This window comes from Tachysurus fulvidraco, chromosome 6 (genome assembly GCF_022655615.1).
Source record: "Tachysurus fulvidraco isolate hzauxx_2018 chromosome 6, HZAU_PFXX_2.0, whole genome shotgun sequence".
In the NCBI taxonomy this organism is placed as follows: Eukaryota; Metazoa; Chordata; class Actinopteri; order Siluriformes; family Bagridae; genus Tachysurus; species Tachysurus fulvidraco.
In genome coordinates, this window is record NC_062523.1 from 8782309 (window position 1) to 8802510 (window position 20202).

Below are 20202 nucleotides of genomic sequence, written 5' to 3' on the forward strand. Positions count from 1 at the left end.
ATTAATGAGAACTGGTGCAAATCGAGCTGAGTCTTCCTGTAGGCTTTCTATACCACACTAGAATGGCTTGAAACAAGGTAACCAAGGCATTTTTTCCACAGAAAATGTTACAGAGTCCATGGTAAACGTCAGACATTACCACAAAAGTAATGAAATGCGTGTGGCAGGGCATCTTTAAAAGCACTATATAAATAAAACTGAAGTAAATTGAATCAAAATAGGTCGTTCATGTACTGTCTTTATGTTTAAACTTATAGATGCTGAAGTAATGTTGTGCTCTAGAAGCTGTAAAAGCTTTGAATATTTTTATTATATGCTCCGATGGTTCGTTCGTTTGGATTTTATTGTTCATAAATTGAAGTGATTCAATTGAACACTTAGAGATTCAGTACAAGCTCTGCCATGACACGACAGCAATGATTTAGAAACGAACAAGAAGCCATTAGGAGTCTGGTCTGAGAGCAAAGACGTGATGTATTTCTAAAGACACGACACACAGAAGAGAATATTAGAGTAGCTGCCAGTCTGGAGTCTCCTACAGGGTTGGTGTGTCATTGTGACATGTGCTTATGTTAGCTAATTGTTAGACACATAAAACCTGGTACTAAAATGAGTCGTGTCATTCTGACAGACTGATGTGTTCAATGTACGTCTTCAGACTGATTTGTTTTTGCTTGATAATTACACGGCTACTCGACTGTACTGCTCGATAGAACGAGGCTCATAAGTCCAAAGGCATCAGGAAGCTCCATAAGAACTTTTTACAAACATGCAGTATATAGAAGAAGGTCAGTTACGACTCCCAATGTTCACAAAGCTGGTTCAGGCTGGTGCAGAAAAAGATGTTATTTAAAACATTGTGCAAGGTCTGAAAATGAAAAGTCTAGTTTTGTTGTATTTCTGTTTGTATCTAGCTACATATTTCAATATTTTCATTGAAAAGTTCCCAAAATATCAACCCCATTTCTGCTCTCTGAGATGTCACAAGTGCTTGTTTGGGCCTATTGTGTGTGTGTTAGTTTGTGTTAGTTTGTGTTAGTTTGTGTTAGTTTGTGTTAGTTTGTGTTTGTGTGTGTTTGTGTGTATGTTTGTGTATGTGTGTATTTGTGTGTTTGTGTATGCATGGGAATGTGTATATGTGTGTTTGTATGCATGTATGTGTGTGTATGTGGACGTGTACATGTGTGTGTGTATGTGTGTGTTTGTGGGTTTGTGTTTGTTTGTGTGTGCGTGTTGTGTGTTTGTGTCTGTCTGTGCGAGCGTGTGTGTATTTGTGTGTGTGTTTGTGTGTGTATGTGTGTGTGTGTGTGTTTGTGTGTGTGTGTGTGTGTGTGTGTGTGTGTGTGTGTGTGTGTGTGTGTGTATTAGGAGAGCAAAAAGAATCAGTTAAATGCATAATATTACTTTCAACTTCTATTACTTAACATTACAATGATGCTTTTTGCTAGAGGACAAAAAACAGCTGAATCACTGACACACTGAATGACTCTGTCATGTCGCACTCCACAGTGGGGTTTAATGGCTCATGAGATAGACACTCAGGGCTTTAAGAATTTTTAGTTGATCATATTTCTAAGATGCCCCAAGTGTTTGTTCATAAGAATTTAAAATTTGAAGGTGTTATCTTCAACCACTAAAACGAGTCATGAGTCATATCACATCAGACTTTCACCAAGAAAAACATTCATTTGTTTATACTGATAACAAATCCTGACTGTTAAAAAACACTGATAATAAAGACTCGATTCAAAAAAGTCTTCTTACAGAAAACTTCCCCATATTAATGTTTTTCTTTGTTAAATAGCAAACAAATGTGGTGGATACAGTATGTGGTTTATCGAGCTTGGTGGATAAGGTATTGGAGTTCTAATCAGAAGGTTGAGCATTTGAATCCCAAGTCCACAAATGTGACATTGCTGTGCCCCTGAGCAGGGCCCCTAGCCCCGTAAATTGCTCAGATGTATTTAAAGATGCCCTGCCACACATATTTCATTACTTTTGTGGTAATGTCTGACGTTTACCATGGACTCTGTAACTTTTTTTTGTGGAAAAAATGCCTTGGTTACCTTGTTTCAAGCCATTCTAGTGTGGTATAGAAAGCCTACAGGAAGACTCAGCTCGATTTGCGCCAGTTCTCATTAATATTCAATGAGCTATGCTGCTTGGCTCCGATTGGCTAACCGCTAGGATATGAGAGCATGACTATTCATTCACCCAGCGCAATAAGTAGCCTAGGACAGAGGAACTTTGTTTACAATCACCTGGAATTGCGGCAGAATGGCTTCTTCAGTTTTATTTACGTTCAGCCATCCTTGCTATATAGGAAACTCACTGAGCTACACGAATTCTGTGGGCGTGGTCTCAAGTGGGAGAGCTCATGAATAGTAATGAGCTCGATCATTTCTACGTCACTCTGAGCAGCTTTTCTAACTGACCTGATTTCTCCGCTTATTTCTTTTCAGTGGCTAGAGCTGACCGTGGAGGTAGAAGTTCATTTTCACATTCCCGACACAACACAAACACATAGATAGGATGTCACTCACTCTGGATAAGGGAATCTGCCAAATGTAATGTTTCAATATAAAACTGTCCCTTTCTGAATGTTTGCAGAGTTAAAGAATATAATTTTTTCTTTATTTAGAATACATTCATTATTTAGAATACTGCATGTGAAATAGCTCCCACTATGTCACTTTTTGTCTGCATAAATTGTTTAGATTTTGCAATAATTTTTAGAACACGCTAATAATCTCGCTCAGTCTTTTGTCTATGTTCAGTTTTTACTATCGCAGCACAAGACTTTCATTGTAATTTCACTGTGATTTGGATTAATGATGAAATTACTGCCAGAGCTTCTGTTCTAGAAAAACAATCTATACCTTCTGACCAATAAATTCAATTTAATTCAATTAAATTAGTTTGTATAGCACTTTTAACAATGCATATAGTCTCAAAGCAGCTTTACAGAAGTATAGAAACTCTTTAAAATTAAGGTACTATTTATCTCTAACATCTATCCATAATGATCGAGCCTGAGGTGAAAGTGACAAGGAAAAACTCCCTGAGATGACATGAGGAAGAAACCTTGAGAGGAACCAGACTCAGAAGTGAACCTCATCCTCATTTGAGTGACACTAGACAAGAAATAACGTCAATGTAAATAATGTCCTTTAAACAACAGTTTTGTTTTTTTTTCAACAGTTTTGTCCTTTAAACAACAGAATTGAGGAATCAGAATTGAGCATTTAAAGATAAGATAAGATATTCCTTTATTCGTCCCACAATGGGGGAATTTCTCTGTTACAGCAGCAAAATATATATAAAAAGAATAAAGACAATATAATAACACTATAAAATAAATAAAGAGTACAAACTTAACGGGAGCTGCTGCAACAGGCTGCCACTTGGGCGGCGCCAGGAAAGATAACAGACATGCGGTCTGCCGTGCTAAACGCTTATTTTTTTACATTTACATTTATGGCATTTGACAGACATCCTTACTCAGAGTGACTTACATTTTATCTCATTTTATACAACTGAGCAGTTGAGGGTTAAGGGCCTTGTTCAGGGGTACAGTGGGGACAGCTGGGTGTGCCTGGGATTCAAACTCACAACCTTATGAAAAAAATATAGTCATTGAACCTGACCGATGTGTGTGTGTGTGTGTGTGTGTGTGTGTGTGTGTGTGTGTGTGTGTGTGTGTGTGTGTGTGTGTGTGTGTGTGTGTGTGTGTGTGTGTGTGTGTGTGTGTGTGTGTGTGTGTGTTTTTTTAGGAAAACCAGCCATTGCTCACAGAGATATAAAATCGAAGAACATCTTGGTGAAAAAGAACAGCACTGCAGTTATCGCTGACTTGGGACTGGCTGTCAAACACGACTCCAGCACCAACACTGTCGACATCCCGGCTAACCACAGAGTGGGCACCAGGAGGTCCGTGTCTCTGTCTGCTGCAGTCAATACACTTAACATCATACTGGGACTAAACTTTTCAAATCGCTAGAAACAACACTATTCTTTGCTGTTGTTTTCATCTGTACATATCATTTAGATATACTGGATGTAGAACATGATACATGTAAGTTAGACCGGAATAAATCCAAGCCATTTGATTCATTAAATGTTTAGTGGACAGAGAAGCCTGATTCATTTTATTGTTTAAAATGTTTGAGTATTTTAGCTTGAGATTGCGATGGCAAACATGACTACGCTTTTTATTTCTCTACTGAAAAAGTTTCCACAAAAAAAAATCACTTACATTACACAGACAACAAATAAAACTAATCTGCATATGTAAACATTTCCAGTTCTATTTTATTCCAGATTTCATTCCAAATTCATTTCCAGTCTCTGGCATTTGTTTTTCTCAGATAGCTGATAGCTGATAGCTTATTTCTTTCCTTTCCCCATGTCACGTCCTGTCGGATTGGAATCTCTAAAACTAACACATGACCAACGCTTACAACATATTATATGTTGGTTATAAATAAAGCAGTTCTTGTTAGGAAAATTTCAGTATAGGAAATAATCAGTGATGTGACTAAAGTTGATTAAACTCATAAAGTGATACCACAGCAATTTGCCAATGCGAATAATTTTCATCATGTTTTATGAATCATAAACTGTAGCTTTATTTAATGTTTAATGCATGCTGTGTCCTAAGGTTTCATATTTAAATCAGAAGCTATTTATTATTATTATTATTATTATTATTATTATTATTATTATTATTATTATTATTATTATTATTATTATTAATAGTAATAATAATAATAATAATTATTATTATTATTATAAATAGTAATACTAGTAACAATAATAATAATTATTATTATTGTTATTGTTATTATTACAATTATTATTAGTAATAATAATTAGTATATTACTACTAATAATAATATTTTTTATAAGTACATAGGTGATGGGAGTTCAGGAAGAGCAGATGTGATTCAGCCTTACATTCTGCAGTTGCTGTGCATTCTTGTTATCCCTGATTTTAAAGTTCATTGGCTGTTGTTGAACCTCAGCAACTATCAGCTCATCATTATTGAGTCATTTTGCTCAGCTACATACAGCAGGCCATATGTGCAGCCTCTGAATACAGGGAGCACTTTCCATTAGCTCTTTAATGTGCAAGTGTGTGTATCCTGGTTATCTGCAAGTGCGCTGTTGATTATATTGAATTTGTCCTTGTGTAACATGTGTCCCTGTGTGTAACATGTGCAATCATGTTGTTAGACCTGTTTTTTTTTTTCATGTTTCTGTAGCACAGATGTTAGTGTTTATCTTCTAACTGAGAAGGCTTTCTGACACAGAACTAAATGTACATGACGCTGATGTGTGTGTGTGTGTGTGTGTGTGTGTGTGTGTGTGTGTGTGTGTGTGTGTGTGTGTGTGTGTTTGTGTGTTTGTGTGTTTGTGTGTTTGTGTGTTTGTGTGTTTGTGTGTGTGTGTGTGTGTGTGTGTGTGTGTGTGTGTGTGTGTGTGTGTGTGTGTGTTTGCAGGTACATGGCCCCTGAGATTCTGGATGACACCATTAACATGAGCAGCTTTGAGTCGTTCAAGCGTGCAGATATCTACTCTCTGGGTCTGGTGTTCTGGGAGCTGGCTAGAAGATGTTCAGTCAGAGGTGTGTGGTAACCGGCTGAAGTCAGTCATCACCCGTGTCAAAATAGAAAGAACCTAAAAGTAAAACTTCTGAATTCTCAACTCCACCTTACTTCATCCCAGTTGTGTGTTTTGTGGAAAATGGAATATTTTTATTACAATTAAACTGATTACATTATAAATGCAATAAAATGTTATGATCACTTTATTATTATTATTATTATTATTATTATTATTATTATTATTATTATTATTATTATTATTTATTTCATTCATAACCCAAGATAACGAGCAGAAAGTTTCTAAAACCTGGAGTTTGCAAACTTTGAGCTCATATTTTTATTTTATCTTATTTTGTCACACTAAAAGTTTCTAAAAATCTACATTTATATAGGAATTATACACCAATACTCTACATGACGTGTCCCTTTCTATGTTGACATACTTTTTATTACAGTTATATGTGATTTGTGACTGAACACAGAAAATAAACTCATATAAACTGCTAGTAATAATTTGAGCAGAGAATGAGGATGAGAGAGGTATGTTGGTGCTTCGTCGTCTCACAGCTCCTGGGTTCCTGGAGTGAACCCAAGCTCAGGTTTACTGTCTAGTTTTCTGTTCATGTTCTCACTCTGCCCTTGGGGGTTCTTCAGGGGTTCTCTAGTTTCCTCCCACCTCTTGAAAAACATGGATTGGATGTAAATGTTTGCATGTGCGCCTGTGTAATCCCACCTCGCACCCGGTATTCCTGCGATATTTCCAGTATCCACCGTCAAATGGATTTAACACACTTTTTTATGTCTCTTCGTCAAATGGATTTAACACACTTTTTTATGTCTCTTATGAGCTCATTTATACAGCTGAGAAAGTAAGGGTTGAGGGCCTTGCTCAGGGACCCGGCAGTGCAGCTTGGTGGACCTGGGATTCAAACTCACAACCTTCTCATCAGTAGTCCAACACCTTAACCACAGAGCTACCACGTCCCTAAGCATTTCAAAGGCTCTTGGTTATTCCTAGAAATATTGCTTATATGGACAGACGACATCTTCTATAGATGTGTTATACTGTATGTCCACAACTGTAAACCTAAGCACAGTCGGTGTTTAAGTACCGGATATTGTCTCACCAGGAATTCGTGACTTTTTTTATTTTACCGTAGCTGTTTTTCTAAATTTGCTAGTTTTGGGTTTATTTTGTTTTCTGGAAAATTGTCTTCTTTTATACTCACACCAATAAAGACACATGAAGTTAGTCTATATGATAGCTGTACTCATATTTGATGAGTGTGAATGAAAAAGGGCTTCGGCTGAATGAGTGTTGTGCTGATGTCACATAACACGTTCATTCATTCATTCATTTTCTACCGCTTATCCGAACTTCTTGGGTCACGGAGAGCCTGTGCCTATCTCAGGCGTCATCGGGCATCGAGGCAGGATACACCCTGGACGGAGTGCCAACCCATCGCAGGGCACACACACACACACTACGGGCAATTTTTCCAGAGATGCCAATAGAGAGAGAGAGAGTCTAACAAGGACACAGTGTGATAGGTGCAAAGGGCATCCTAGAGCTTCTCAGGTCTGTTTGCTCAGTTGAAAATATGTCAGATGAGATCGTTAAAGTCTGCTTTTAAATATTCTTACTGTCAATGAAAGCTTTTTATTTGTATAATGAGAGTTTCATGGCAAGAGTGTCATGGCAAGTAGTGGACTAATTAGTGTAAATGTCTGAAATGTAAATTTAAGTGATTTACAGTATGTCAGAAGATCAGTCTGATCCAAGTCAGCTTTTATAACGTCAGGAAACAACAGCTATTCCACTCAGAATATCAATTATAACTCCATGTTTTGTGAAGTTTGTGTTTGCAGACTCATTGGCATATCCTGTTCTTATCAGTTCATACTAGTTTCTTTCCTTTCAACAACAAAAATAGGAAGAAACCATTATACACATTAAGAGCTTCCTTCTTGTGGAGATTCCTCTGCCTAATAAATGAGGACATGATGCATACTGTAGTTCTTCAGTGCTCATCTGTTTTATAATATTTCATAGACTTTGGTGATTTCTCTCCTTCCCCAGGGATACACGAGGACTACCAGCTGCCTTATTATGATCTGGTGCCTTCAGATCCGTCGGTGGAGGACATGAGGAGGGTCGTGTGTGAGCAGAAACTGCGGCCTAACATCCCAAACCAATGGCAGAGCTGTGAGGTAGGATGGAAGGCGGCTGGTTCAGAGAGCGATTTTAAAAATCTTCTTAATCCACCTTCATTCACAATCATTCCAGGCTGTTTGATGTTTAATTAAGGAGACTTAATAATAATAAGAAAAGAGACTAATCCTTCAGGAATAAGAAGACTTTTAAGTAGACTTTGATGACTGATATGTCATGTGTGTGTGTTTCCTCAGGCCCTGCGAGTGATGGGTAAGATCATGAGAGAGTGCTGGTACACCAACTCGGCTGCACGTCTCACTGCTCTACGTGTGAAGAAAACCATCTCTCAGGTGACGGTGCTCAAGGACGTTAAAGAGTAGCACACGCTCGGAGGTGCTGAGTTAACCGTCGAGTTACCCTCTACATCACTAATCAAGGGACGACATTTCAAAACTGTGTTTTGTGATGCCAAACACTCCAGAGTGTAGCAGCGCCGGCGCCTTCTCTCAGCCGAGTGACTGACAGTGAGACAGATTGTGATCCGCTCAAAGGATTCTTGCTCCGAGCGAACCCGGTCTCATTTAGAGAATGCAGAGGTGTAGGGAGTATGCAGAGAAACCGTGAACGTGTGTAATGAGCAAGAATTCAGTCACTCGCCGAATGACTGAACACAGCCTATGTCCCTTTCTAACTTCTTTCCTGCTCATGTTGTTTCTTCTTTGCAGCCTCTTATCTCCTTTTGTTTCTCCTTCATGTTTCTCAAACGTCCTCGATCACCAGTTCGTTAGCTTGACCGTTAATATGTGTTAACAATGTATACTGAGGTGCCAGGTCACTATGCACACTGTGTATTATTTACTGACCATCTTATCAGGTTAAACGACAATATAGATCACTATTGCTGGTCTAAAAAGGACTAAATGTAGCTCATGTGAAAGTCTACTTAATTCCACATCTGGTATTGAAAGGGACCACCAATAGATACTTTGTACAGATGTTATTTGAACGCCGAAGCATTTTCAGAACAGTTGAGTCAGTGATGCGGTAGTGTGTGGGGTCCTGGTTTCAGTGTGTCATATGGTGCAGTATCGCTGGGGTTTTTATACTTCTCAGTGTGCCACTACTGGAAGTCCACCAACCAAAAATATCCAGCCAAAAGCCTTGCTGCAGTCAGAAACTGACATTAATGGCTATTCAATTAACACAACATGTTGCAGGTGTACAAAGTTGTTTTCTCAGTATTCTCTGTTACGTTACTGTTCCCATGGCAACAAAAGATCGTGTGCTCATGTTTTGAAATGATTTGTTTTGGTCTTGTGTCCACTTCTTGTTGTTTAGAGTGCTCCTGATTTAGCCCATGATTACTTTGTCTATAAATCCCCTGTTGACTCCTTTGTCTTGTTGTCTAGTTTTGCCACGCATTAAGTTTAAACTGTATAGCGAAGTTGTAGCGAACTTGTTAAGATGTTGGACTAATGGTTGCGAGTTCAAATCTTACCACTGCCAAGCTGCCGCTATCGGGTCCTTGAGTAAGGCCCTTAACTCTCAGTTGTATAAATAAGATAAATATATGTTGCTTTGGATAAGAGCGTCTGCCAAATGCTGTAAATATATCCCCAGTGGCATGTTTCATATTTTTACATTTCCTGTTTTTTTTTTTGACTGTTGCTTTTTCTTCAGATTACAATTATAGACTATAACAGATTACATGTAATTTGATGCATGCTGTGATTATCTCTTAAGGAATCCCACACTAAATTACATGCATGGGTCCTGCATGATATAGGAATGGCCACTTTATAATCACAGACATCTAATCGTAAAACGATCCAATTTCACACTTTGTCCCTGGACCACACACACTACCATGTCTCTATTTGTGCTGTTTTGAGAACGATCCCCAACCCATACATGATCCGCGGTGGTCATGTGGTGGTCCGGTTCCGTTGAGGGACCGAGTAAAGGGGGCTGATAGATTGTAAGTAACAACAGTCGAGCTACTTTCTATATGAATCTACAATCTATATGATGGGTGAGACAATAATAGTCAATAGTCAAATTATAATTGACTATAAAATAGTAAATTCATGTAGCTAAAAAGGAGTGTTCTCCTAAGAACGCGGCACTTTATTAGGAACACTTGTACACCTGCAAATTGTTAGTACTTCTCCAATCAGCCTACCAATGTTCTACAGCATAATGCTTGAACTATTGCAGATAGAGGAAAACAAATCATTTTAGTCACTTTGATATGCATGCATTTTGGGTATTTCCCAAAAGTGGATCTCTTGAGATTTTCACACACAACAGTCTCTAGATTTTAAACAGAACACAGCAGTTCAGCACAGTGAGTGGAAACTCCGTGTAGACGTGAGAGGAGAACAGCTGGAAATGGGTCGAGCCTACAGGAAGGCCAAGTCAAGGCTAAGTCAAGTAATCACTCATTAAAACAGTAGTTTTACAACACATTAGGTTCTTCTCAACTCAGCCCAGAACAGGAATCTACAGAACTAGGACAGTAAATGGGAGGCTACAGTACGCACGGGTTCACCCAAACTGGACAGGTGGAAAAACACCAGGCATCAGGTGCAAATATTACAATTAAAGCGATTGTAGATTAAGCATTAATATAATTAACCTATTAATTAAATCTGCTTGCTGCATTTGTTAAAATAAGATAAGATAAGATGAGAGAAGATGAGATGAGATGAGATAAACTTTAATGATCTCACTGTGGGGAAATTGACTTATCATAGCAGCTCACAGACAGGTATTAGTTTAATATAAGACATTATCGACTAAAGAAAAAAACAGTACTGTAATTATATACTGCTTTAGAAACAAAAGCATCATAAAATGCAGCAAAAAAGTGACACTTTAACTTTCTGCTATTATTGTTTTCATTCGACTTTGCTGTACAAGTTGTACTACATGTATTAGTCATAACACAAATATGACAGCTACCTCATGCGCTTTCTCTAAAATGCCATATGCTTTGAGTCTCACAATTCAAGTGTGTTGTGCCATAAATGCTTTGGTTGGTGTTCTGCATAAATACTGTATTCTTTATGTATTTGTCGATTGTTATTGTTACTGAGCAAAACACTTATGAACCAATGGATTTACTGATCGATTAGGAAACAATATCTCTATGGATAAATTAATTGGCAGTTTAAACAAGCAATCGGTGAACGAAACCTTGAATTTTTTAACGCAATGCTTAGCCTTTAAAAAAAAAAAAAAAAGCTTTATTTCTTTAAGAAATATCATTTGAAAACACTTTCCTTTTGAAACATTGCAATTTTGCAATGATCTTTCCATACGAGCGCTATCACTTTCAGTTGCACTGCAAAGACCTTTCCAAGTGACAAGTGTGACTTCCTGTAAAACAATGTTATTTTTCAACATGAAAAAAATCCTAACAGCTCTGAGAGAGTGAGAATTCAGATCCATTTAATAGTATTTACAGTAATACGTTTGATAGCTGGGACACAGTGGCTTAGTGGTTAGCACGCTCGCCTCACACCTCCAGGGTTGGGGGTTCGATTCCCGCCTCCGCCTTGTGTGTGTGGAGTTTGCATGTTCTCCCCGTGCCTCTGGGGTTTTCTCCGGGTACTCCGGTTTCCTCCCTCGGTCCAAAGACATGCATGGTAGGTTGATTGGCATCTCTGGAAAATTGTCCAGAGTGTGTGAGTGTGTGAGTGAACGAGAGTGTGTGTGCCCTGCGATGGGTTAGCACTCCGTCCAGGGTGTATCCTGCCTCGATGCCCGATGATGCCTGAGATAGACACAGGCTCCCCGTGACCCGAGAAGTTCAGATAAGCGGTAGAAAATGAATGAATGAATGTTTGATAGCTGAATCTACTAGGACCATTACAGTTCTCCTATAAGTCCGTGTATTGTCCGTATACTGTATCTGTTTTATACATCCAGAATCCCAAATGTTTTCCTACTAAGTATATACTGTATGTTCACTACATAGCATACAACATAATTGAAAGGGTTTGATGAATCAGTACACGCTGCATAAAAGCCATGAATTTAAGATATTTATCAGATTTATGGAAATACCAAGTGATGCTCTTTTGCTATTTAATGTAGGATGTGGTTTAGAAGTTTATCAGACAGGAAACTTTTCGAAGAAACAATGAGGAGCCAGCAACCAGCCTTTTAGAAATAATGGGTCACTTTTCAGCAGACAGTTGCACTAATAGAATTTAAGATTGATTGTTGTCTTGTTGCAAATTTCAACGTAACAAACAGAAGCACAGGGTGCGTCTCAATTATCTCCACAGCTTACTAGGTTGGGAATCAGTACAGTATATAATGTTTAGGACCCTGGTTCAATACACATTGGTACACTGATGACTCTGGTAACATGAATACCCAGAAAAACCAAAGTATTGAAGTCATATATATGTTTATTTTGTCCACATTCTAATAATTACGGGGCAGTGTTTGCTCAAGTGGTTATGGCTCTTTGGTTTGTTGATTGAAGAATCAGGTTTCAAGCACCAGCACCGCCAAGCTGCCACTGTTGGGCCCTTGAGCAAGGCCCTTAACCCTCCCTGCTCCAGTGGTGCTGTATCATAGCTGCCCCTGCGCTCTGACCCCAACCTCTTCAAGGGATATTCGACTGTGCTGTAATTTACACTATACATGGCGATAATAAAGGCTTCTGTGTCTCCAATTCATATAATCTTGGATTATGCACCTCAAAGTGCCTGTGGTGCCAAAATTGTTCTATATAGCATTAATTTTAAACTAATTACTGAAATCATATGGTTTAGGACAGATTTTACAGACTTTTTTTGCAAATTAACTTAACTGGAAGTTTAAGTCCTACTTGAAATTTCGTATTTATAAGCAGAGAAGTCATAATTAAGACATCGGGTGGATTTAATTCACTTTGTTAGGAGCAGGTTGGAGTGAACCTTCTCTTAATTAACTACAAAAAAATACAGAAGTTTTTTTTTTTTAGCTCTACTCTTAGGAAATAAAGAACAAATAATGTGCATCAGGTGTGTTTTTTTTAACTGTTTTTAATCATTTCATGAAGCCACCGTAATCCTTAATGTTACATATTATATTATAATTGTACATTGCTATTGTGTTTTTGTGGTGCATAGTATGTGGACTTTTAGTATTCTCTCTCTCTCTCTCTCTCTCTCTCTCTCTCTCTCTCTCTCTCTCTCTCTCTCTCTCTCTCTCTCTCTCTCTCTCTCCCTCTTTCTCTGTCAATTTTCCTCAGACATGCAGTCTGCCATGTTTATTTACTAAAACTTCCCCAATTCGAAATCTCTGAGCTTGAAGAAAATCCACACTTGTAATCTTTGTTTAACTCGAAAGCACAATCTTTCCATCACGACTTGAGTCGAACGCACCATAAGTCCAACTAGTGCAACAGGCTACTGGACATGCCTGGACAGTCTAAAACACTGTGTGTTCACTGTATAGTTTGTGTTCATGCTACTTTTTTGGTCTTCTTTCCTGCTTAGTTTAGTGTTTTTCCTACTCCCAAACTTCAGCTTGTTAACTTAGCAACATAAGCTTGCAGTAAGTCTTCAGTAAGCTTCAGTATCAGATCAGTATCAGGTATCAACAGATGCTTTTGAAATATATATCAAACATTTCATGGAGTTATTATTTTTTTTATCCTCAGATGTTGTTTTAAAATTCTGCAGAAGTAAAATATATGTGTGTATATATGTTTATATATTCTAGTATTCAGGCCTAGATTAGTGATGTGGCACTCCTGGACCTGGACTTGAGTCTAATTATTTTTTTTTATAGTCATTTCATGACTTTTGACTCAGCTTAGACTCTGACCTTAACCCAAATTTGGAATAGCCTATGCTTTTAAGTGAAGCTTATATCGTCAGCATTAAGTATTATTACTTATATGCTCCTCTGTGAGTCATTAATGGAGAGTTAAACATGTATATTTAATTATCTCTTGACAAATTAAACCCCATTTAAAGATTTAACTTGCATTCAAATTAAGTCGTACAGTATGTTTACCATCCGTTTAATGGTAATGTGGATGTTGTTGTTGTTGCTGAATTCTGGCAACCTGACAAAATACTGCATATAATCATTACATCCTGCACCTATATACTATAAAACTATAAATATACAGTGATTCACCAAAATGACATTATGTGCTGTAATGAAAAGCGTAAACAATTCGACCTGTAGTCCGATACCGGCTGTCAAAATGTCTATACTACTTCTGCACAACAGTCAGAAAAAAAGCTTTAAATATCATTTTCTCAGTTTCCTCTTTTGGTGGCAAAACCTATAGCTTTACTTGTGGTTGTGATATGTAAAAGATTTCTATATCATTCAAAATGTCAAATTTTGAGTTATCTCAGGCCAACACACATAAGTAGGAAGCAGAATTTCTGTTTCAGCTTGCTTAGCTTAATCTGTATGCATGGTTAATGGAGCACTGTCTGACATTAGCATACAGTAACCCATTTTCAGGCTATTTTTTCCTCTGTCTCTTATAAACAATTCCAGTTACTGGTAAAGCTTTGTCGATGTACCAAAACTTAGACACCATTATGTCTTAATTTCATTCTGTCCCAGCTCAGGACAACTTAGCATTTCTGTATATCTGTAAAATTGCTTGAGAATCGATTATCCTGTATTTGTAGTTGTCTTTTACCTTTGTCCTAAAGAAGCCCTGGTGCCGTTGACCAACGAGGTGCATGGGTTCACGAGTGGGAAGTGGTTTGTCTGGCAGTTTTGGTTCCTCTCTTAAAACATACTGCTCTTGCTGTGCTGAGAGACGTTTGAAGGTGAAATCATACTTGTTTTTACATTTGGATTTTTGGACTATGATTGTCACATAGTATTTTATTGTATTGTGTCTACAAGACTATTTATTGTATTCATGTGTAAACTGTGAGACAATAAAGTATTTTTCTTTATAAACTTGGTTTGGAATTTTTCATAATTTAGTTTTTATTATTTTCCTGTTCTTTGAAACTGATATCCAGACAAGATAAGAAAATTTATCTCTGCAAGTACTCACTACGGAGCGACCTGACACGGCCTTAGTCTGTTAACTCTAAAACGTCTTAGTGATGAGTCAAACCTAGAGTACTGACTGCAAACGAAATGCAACGTGTGAGTTTCAGGCACTGTGACCGTTAGAAATCGTGTCTATTTGATTGAGTCAGATCTGTACGAGCCGGCGTGTTTGTGTGTATTTGAGTATGTGTGTGCATGTTTTTCCTTCCTGTGGCCTTGTTTGCTGAGTGTTGATTTGGAAAAAAACGTTAAGCGATTTGACCACCAGTGGTTTCAAAACGGTATTTCCCTGAATCAAAGAGATTACAGAGAAGTTATCAATGGCAACAAAAGCATAAACAGCGAAAAACCGATTTCGAGATGACTCTTCTACCTGAGCATGATACAGTTTCATTCATCTTAGCACATGGAGAGAAGAAAAAGAAGTTAGTTTGAGGCCTCTTGATTCGCTGCAATGCAAAGGATTGTGAGATTAGTCTGAATGATGATTACTGGAAATCGGCAGGGATCAAATTCAATCTTATTCAACTTAATAAAAATATATAAAAAAAATATATATGAAGATGGAACCAGACTCAAAACAGAACCAGTTCTCATCTCGTGGATTATAAATCATTTATTTTTGACATCTGTATACTATAAAGCCAAACTCTACTGAATGTGTTCATTATGAACACAGAAGCCATTTTAGTTGAAGTCCAGATGAGATTATTCAATCCAGCAGTGGTGATTCTTGAGTATATTACAGACCAAAAGTTTGGACACACCTTCCAAAAGTTTGGACACACCACCTTTTCAACAGGACATTGACCCCAAACACACCTCGAGGCTGTGTAAGGGCTATTTGACCATGAAGGAGAGTGATGGGGTGCTGCACCAGATGACCTGGCCTCCACAGTCACCGGACCTGAACCCAATGGAGATGGTTTGGGGTGAGCTGGACCGCAGAGTGAAGGCAAAAGGGCCAACAAGTGCTAAGCATCTCTGGGAACTCCTTCAAGACTGTTGGAAGACCATTTCAGGTGACTGCCTCTTGAAGCTCATCAAGAGAATGCCAAGAGTGTGCAAAGCAGTAATCAAAGCAGAAGGTGGCTACTTTGAAGAACCTAGAATATGACATATTTTCAGTTGTTTCACACTTTCTGGGTGTTCATCTAGCGGAGAACCTCACCTGGTCACTCAACACCAGCGCCATCACCAAGCAGCTGCATCACTGTCTGGTTTGGGAACTGTACGATCTCGGATCGCAAGACCCTGCAGCGGATAGTGAGGACAGCGGAGAAAATCATTGGGGTCTCTCTTCCCTCTATCATGGACACTTACACCACACGCTGCATCCGCAAAACCAACAGCATTGTCGATGACCCCACACACCCCTCACACACACTCTTCACCCTCCTGCCGTCTGGAAAAAGGTACCCGAAGCATTCGGGCCCTCACGACCAGACTGCGTAACAGCTTCTTCCCACAAGCCATCAGACTTCTCAATAACTGAACTGTACTATACTGAGCACAACATACACACACATCATCTGTATGGACTGCATAGACCCTCACAAAACACACACACTGTTTTGCACACTTTTCTGCTGTTTTTGCACATACTGTCCAACATTTCAGCTGTTTTTGCACATATTGTACAATATCTCAGCCATTTCGCACATACTATACAATATTTCAGTCATCTGCTGTTTTTTGCACAACTCTATATATTATCCAAAGGACCTGCTGCTAAGAAACTGTGTTCATTCTAATGTTACTGCACAAATATTGTTTGAACATTCAGTATTTACACTGGTCAGTCGGCGCTGTTTCTTACTGTTTATTGTCTTTTGTGTATTGCATTTTTTGTACTTTTTGTATTGTCTTGCAACTTTATGTCTGGACTGTTTTTTGTCCTGCACTGTGTTTTGTCCTGCACTGTCTTGTTTGTCTTGTCCTGCACTGTTTGCACCAGGTTGCACAGTTGCACTTTATGTGGCTAAGACTACTTACATGTCCTTAGCCCTGTCTTTGTTTTATGTAGCATCATGATCCTGGAGAAACGTTGTCTCATTTCACTGTGTACTGCAACAGTTATATATGGTTGAAATGACAATAAAAGCTTCTTGACTTGACTCTTGATTTGACTTTTTTGTTATGTACGTATATAATTTCACATGCGTTAATTCATAGTTTTGATGCCTTCAGTGTGAATCTGCAATTTTCATAGTCATGAAAATAAAGAAAACTCTTTGAATGAGAAGGTGTGTCCAAACTTTTGGTCTGTACTGTATATATCAATGTAGGACCATCTAGAGAATCGGGATATGTTCTGAGTCTGGTTCCTCTCAAGGTTTCTTCCTCATCCTCATATTATCTCAAGGAGTTTTCCTTGCCTCCATCACCTCAGGCTTGATCATTAGGGATAGATATTAGAGATAAATAGTAAGTTAATTTTAAACTTTAAACTTTACATTGTATTCTGTTTCTATATTTCTGTAAAGCTGCTTTGAGACAATGTCAATTGTCAGAAGCGCTCTACAATTAAATTACAATAATACATAATTACATAATAATAATCAGCTGCCAGAACAAGACCCACTTTATGCTTAAGCCTCCATAATTCTTATGCATGTTTTTTACAAGGGTGAGTCTAATGAAAACCTTTCTTATATGATGTTATATATTATATATACATATTACGTTTTATTTATTAAGTTACATAAGGATTTACTGATCCATTGTTTTTAGCAGCCATGTTCACTACTTCTACCTTTAACCTGATACACATCTGTGACCCTTATTTACACAAGCAATTTAAAAAATTCTACTCTGCTGCCTATTTAAACAAACTTCAGATAAACTGTATGTCCAAATGTATATGTACCCCTGACTCTACATTTATGGCATATGCTCTTATCCAGAATAGCTTACATTTATCTCATTTATACAACCAGAAAGTGAGGGTTAAGGGCCTTACTCAAGTTTGGTGAAGTTTGGGAAGTTTGGTGGCCCTGGGATTTGAACTTACAACCTTCTGATCAGTAGGCCAACAACTTAACCACCATTTCCATCCATCCATCTATCCATCAGACCCAAATGTGAGCCATCCTCAAACTGTTGTTTTTATTCTGCAGCATTTATGCTTCTAAAGATTTCTACTGTGTTTTATTTATATTTATGGGGGAATTGCATAGTAAAGGATTGGGCTGTACAAACTTTGCTATGCAATTGTGTTTTAAAATAACATTTGGATATCACTAGGATGGGGCAGTCGGTGAGACGTCTTTTATACATTTATTTACTATAAAACAATGGTACTGTAGTTCCAAAGGTCGAAATTTGTAATATAAACGTGCCAAATGTACAATGTATTCCCTTTCCTTACCCTAATGTCAAAGGCATATTGTAAAGTATATTTTAGTGCCTTTTTTATTACAAGAACTATACTAATAGCTAATAGCTGATTTAATGTAAAATCACATACAGTAACAGTAGCATTTTCTTCCTAGCTAATTATCATAGTTTTCTTTTTGTTTAAATTTCTTTTAATGATTCATTTAAAGATCCAAGTTGTGTATCAACCAAAGCAAATCCTTTTAGCTTGGTAACAAAATAACCTACTGTACATCCTCCTGGCTCTCATTTATATCCCAGCAATTAGTCTTGGCCTGTTGCTGAAACTGTAAGTTTGAAATCCTGAATCTTTAAAAGTACATTGGGAAATTCTCTGGGACTTTCTCCAGCTCCCTTTTGCCCCACAAACTTTGTAACCCAGACGGTTATGATGTGTGTGTGTGTGTGTGTGTGTGTGTGTGTGTGTGTGTGTGTGTGTGTGTGTGTGTGTGTGTGTGTGTGTGTGTGTGTGTGTGTGTGTGTGAGTGTGTGTGTGTATGTACAGTATGTGTGGCAGAGGTGGGATTGGGGCAATAAGCATAAACACGTCCCTGGCTCTGATAGAAGAACACACTGTCTGACTCTATTCATGAATGATTTTTAATGAAGGTTAAAGGTGCCAGTTAAAATTAAGCTGTTATTAAATCTTCTCAATGTCAAAACAGGACATGACCTCTTGTCGTCTCGTAACTCCTGTACAAGAACAAATGCAGTTTGGATTTTAAAGCCTTTAAGATTTTTAAAGCTAAAAATAAACCTTGCAGCTTTAAGTCTTGCAATTCAGCTCCTTCAGATATTGTTAAGTTTTATGCCACCAAAACTTTGGTAGTCTCATATTGTAGCCATCCTTGACCAGTATAGAAGAAGCCTATATTTTGTTATGTATACATTACAGCAGTAAAATTCTTTCTTCGCATATCCTACAGTAACTGTGGAGGTTGGGATCAGTTCGCATGGTCAGCCATGATCCAGCACCCCTTAACAATGACACTTCCCAGTCGTAGATGTTTCATTAGATCACATCTATCTCTCAAACTAGACCTTAATTTGCTACTTAGAAAGAAGGAGAAGATTTGTCCACAAAACATTCACTGTTACTTCTGCAGCTTATACATACATTAAAGATATGCATGATATTGGTGACTCTTATTACAGGGTTACAAATGTAACTAGAGACAAAATTTTGGCTATTTTTGGAACATTTACTGTAAGGCGATGTGGCATCAAACCTTAACTGTCGAACAAGCCCACCATCCGGTGTTAAGCCATCTTCATTTTATTACTGTAATTATGTTGGCTTTGTAGAAGCCAACATTCTGGTTTCCGTTATAAGCTTCTTCTTCTTCTTCTTCTTCTTCTTCTTCTTCTTCTTCTTCTTATTATTATTATTATTATTATTATTATTATTAGACAAAAATTTATTTAAAAAAATGACCTAACCCTAACCCTAACCCTGAACAAAGCTAATAGATGATATACAGTATGGTATTTTCAATTTGAAATTAATATTCTTTAAATTAATTTTAGACTTTAATTGTATATATTAATTAATTTATTTTTATCTCTATTTTTTCTTCTGATAATTATTATATATTTATTTATTTTTTCTCTCTCTCTTCTGTTTTCATCCCATTCAGACAATGGGAATTGTTAAAAGCGCTATACAAATGTATTGTATTGAACTGAATTAAATACAATGCCTTTTCTTTAAAAGAAACAAAGAAACAATGACCAAAGAAAGAAAGAAAGAAAGAAAGAAAGAAAGAAAGAAAGAAAGAAAGAAAGAAAGAAAGAAAGAAAGAAAGAAAGAAAGAAGGAAAGAAAGAAATGAGGATTACTGGGTCGTGTCAAGTCAAGTCAAGTCAAGTCAAGTCAACTTTATTTATAGAGCACATTTAAAAACAACAGCTGTTGGCTAAAGTGCTGAACAGAATTTAAGCATATAATAAAATACAAAATGCAAAAGTCAACATAGGACACAACAACAGATAATAGACTAAGGTTATACCAGTGAGCTTACCTATG

The 20202-nt window shown here is 37.5% G+C and overlaps 1 protein-coding gene across 1 annotated transcript in view; it reads left to right on the plus strand.

Annotated features, from left to right (window-relative positions):
* LOC113660845 (activin receptor type-1C) overlaps positions 1-10830 on the plus strand; it is a 39637-nt gene extending 28807 nt beyond the window's left edge. Inside the window, exons 6-9 of the mRNA XM_027174653.2 lie at positions 3774-3930; positions 5502-5626; positions 7687-7817; positions 8016-10830. Coding sequence (XP_027030454.1) covers positions 3774-3930; positions 5502-5626; positions 7687-7817; positions 8016-8141 — 539 coding nt within the window. The 3' untranslated portion in view covers positions 8142-10830. The remainder of the gene's footprint in view (positions 1-3773; positions 3931-5501; positions 5627-7686; positions 7818-8015) is intronic.
* Positions 10831-20202: the final 9372 nt, after the last annotated feature.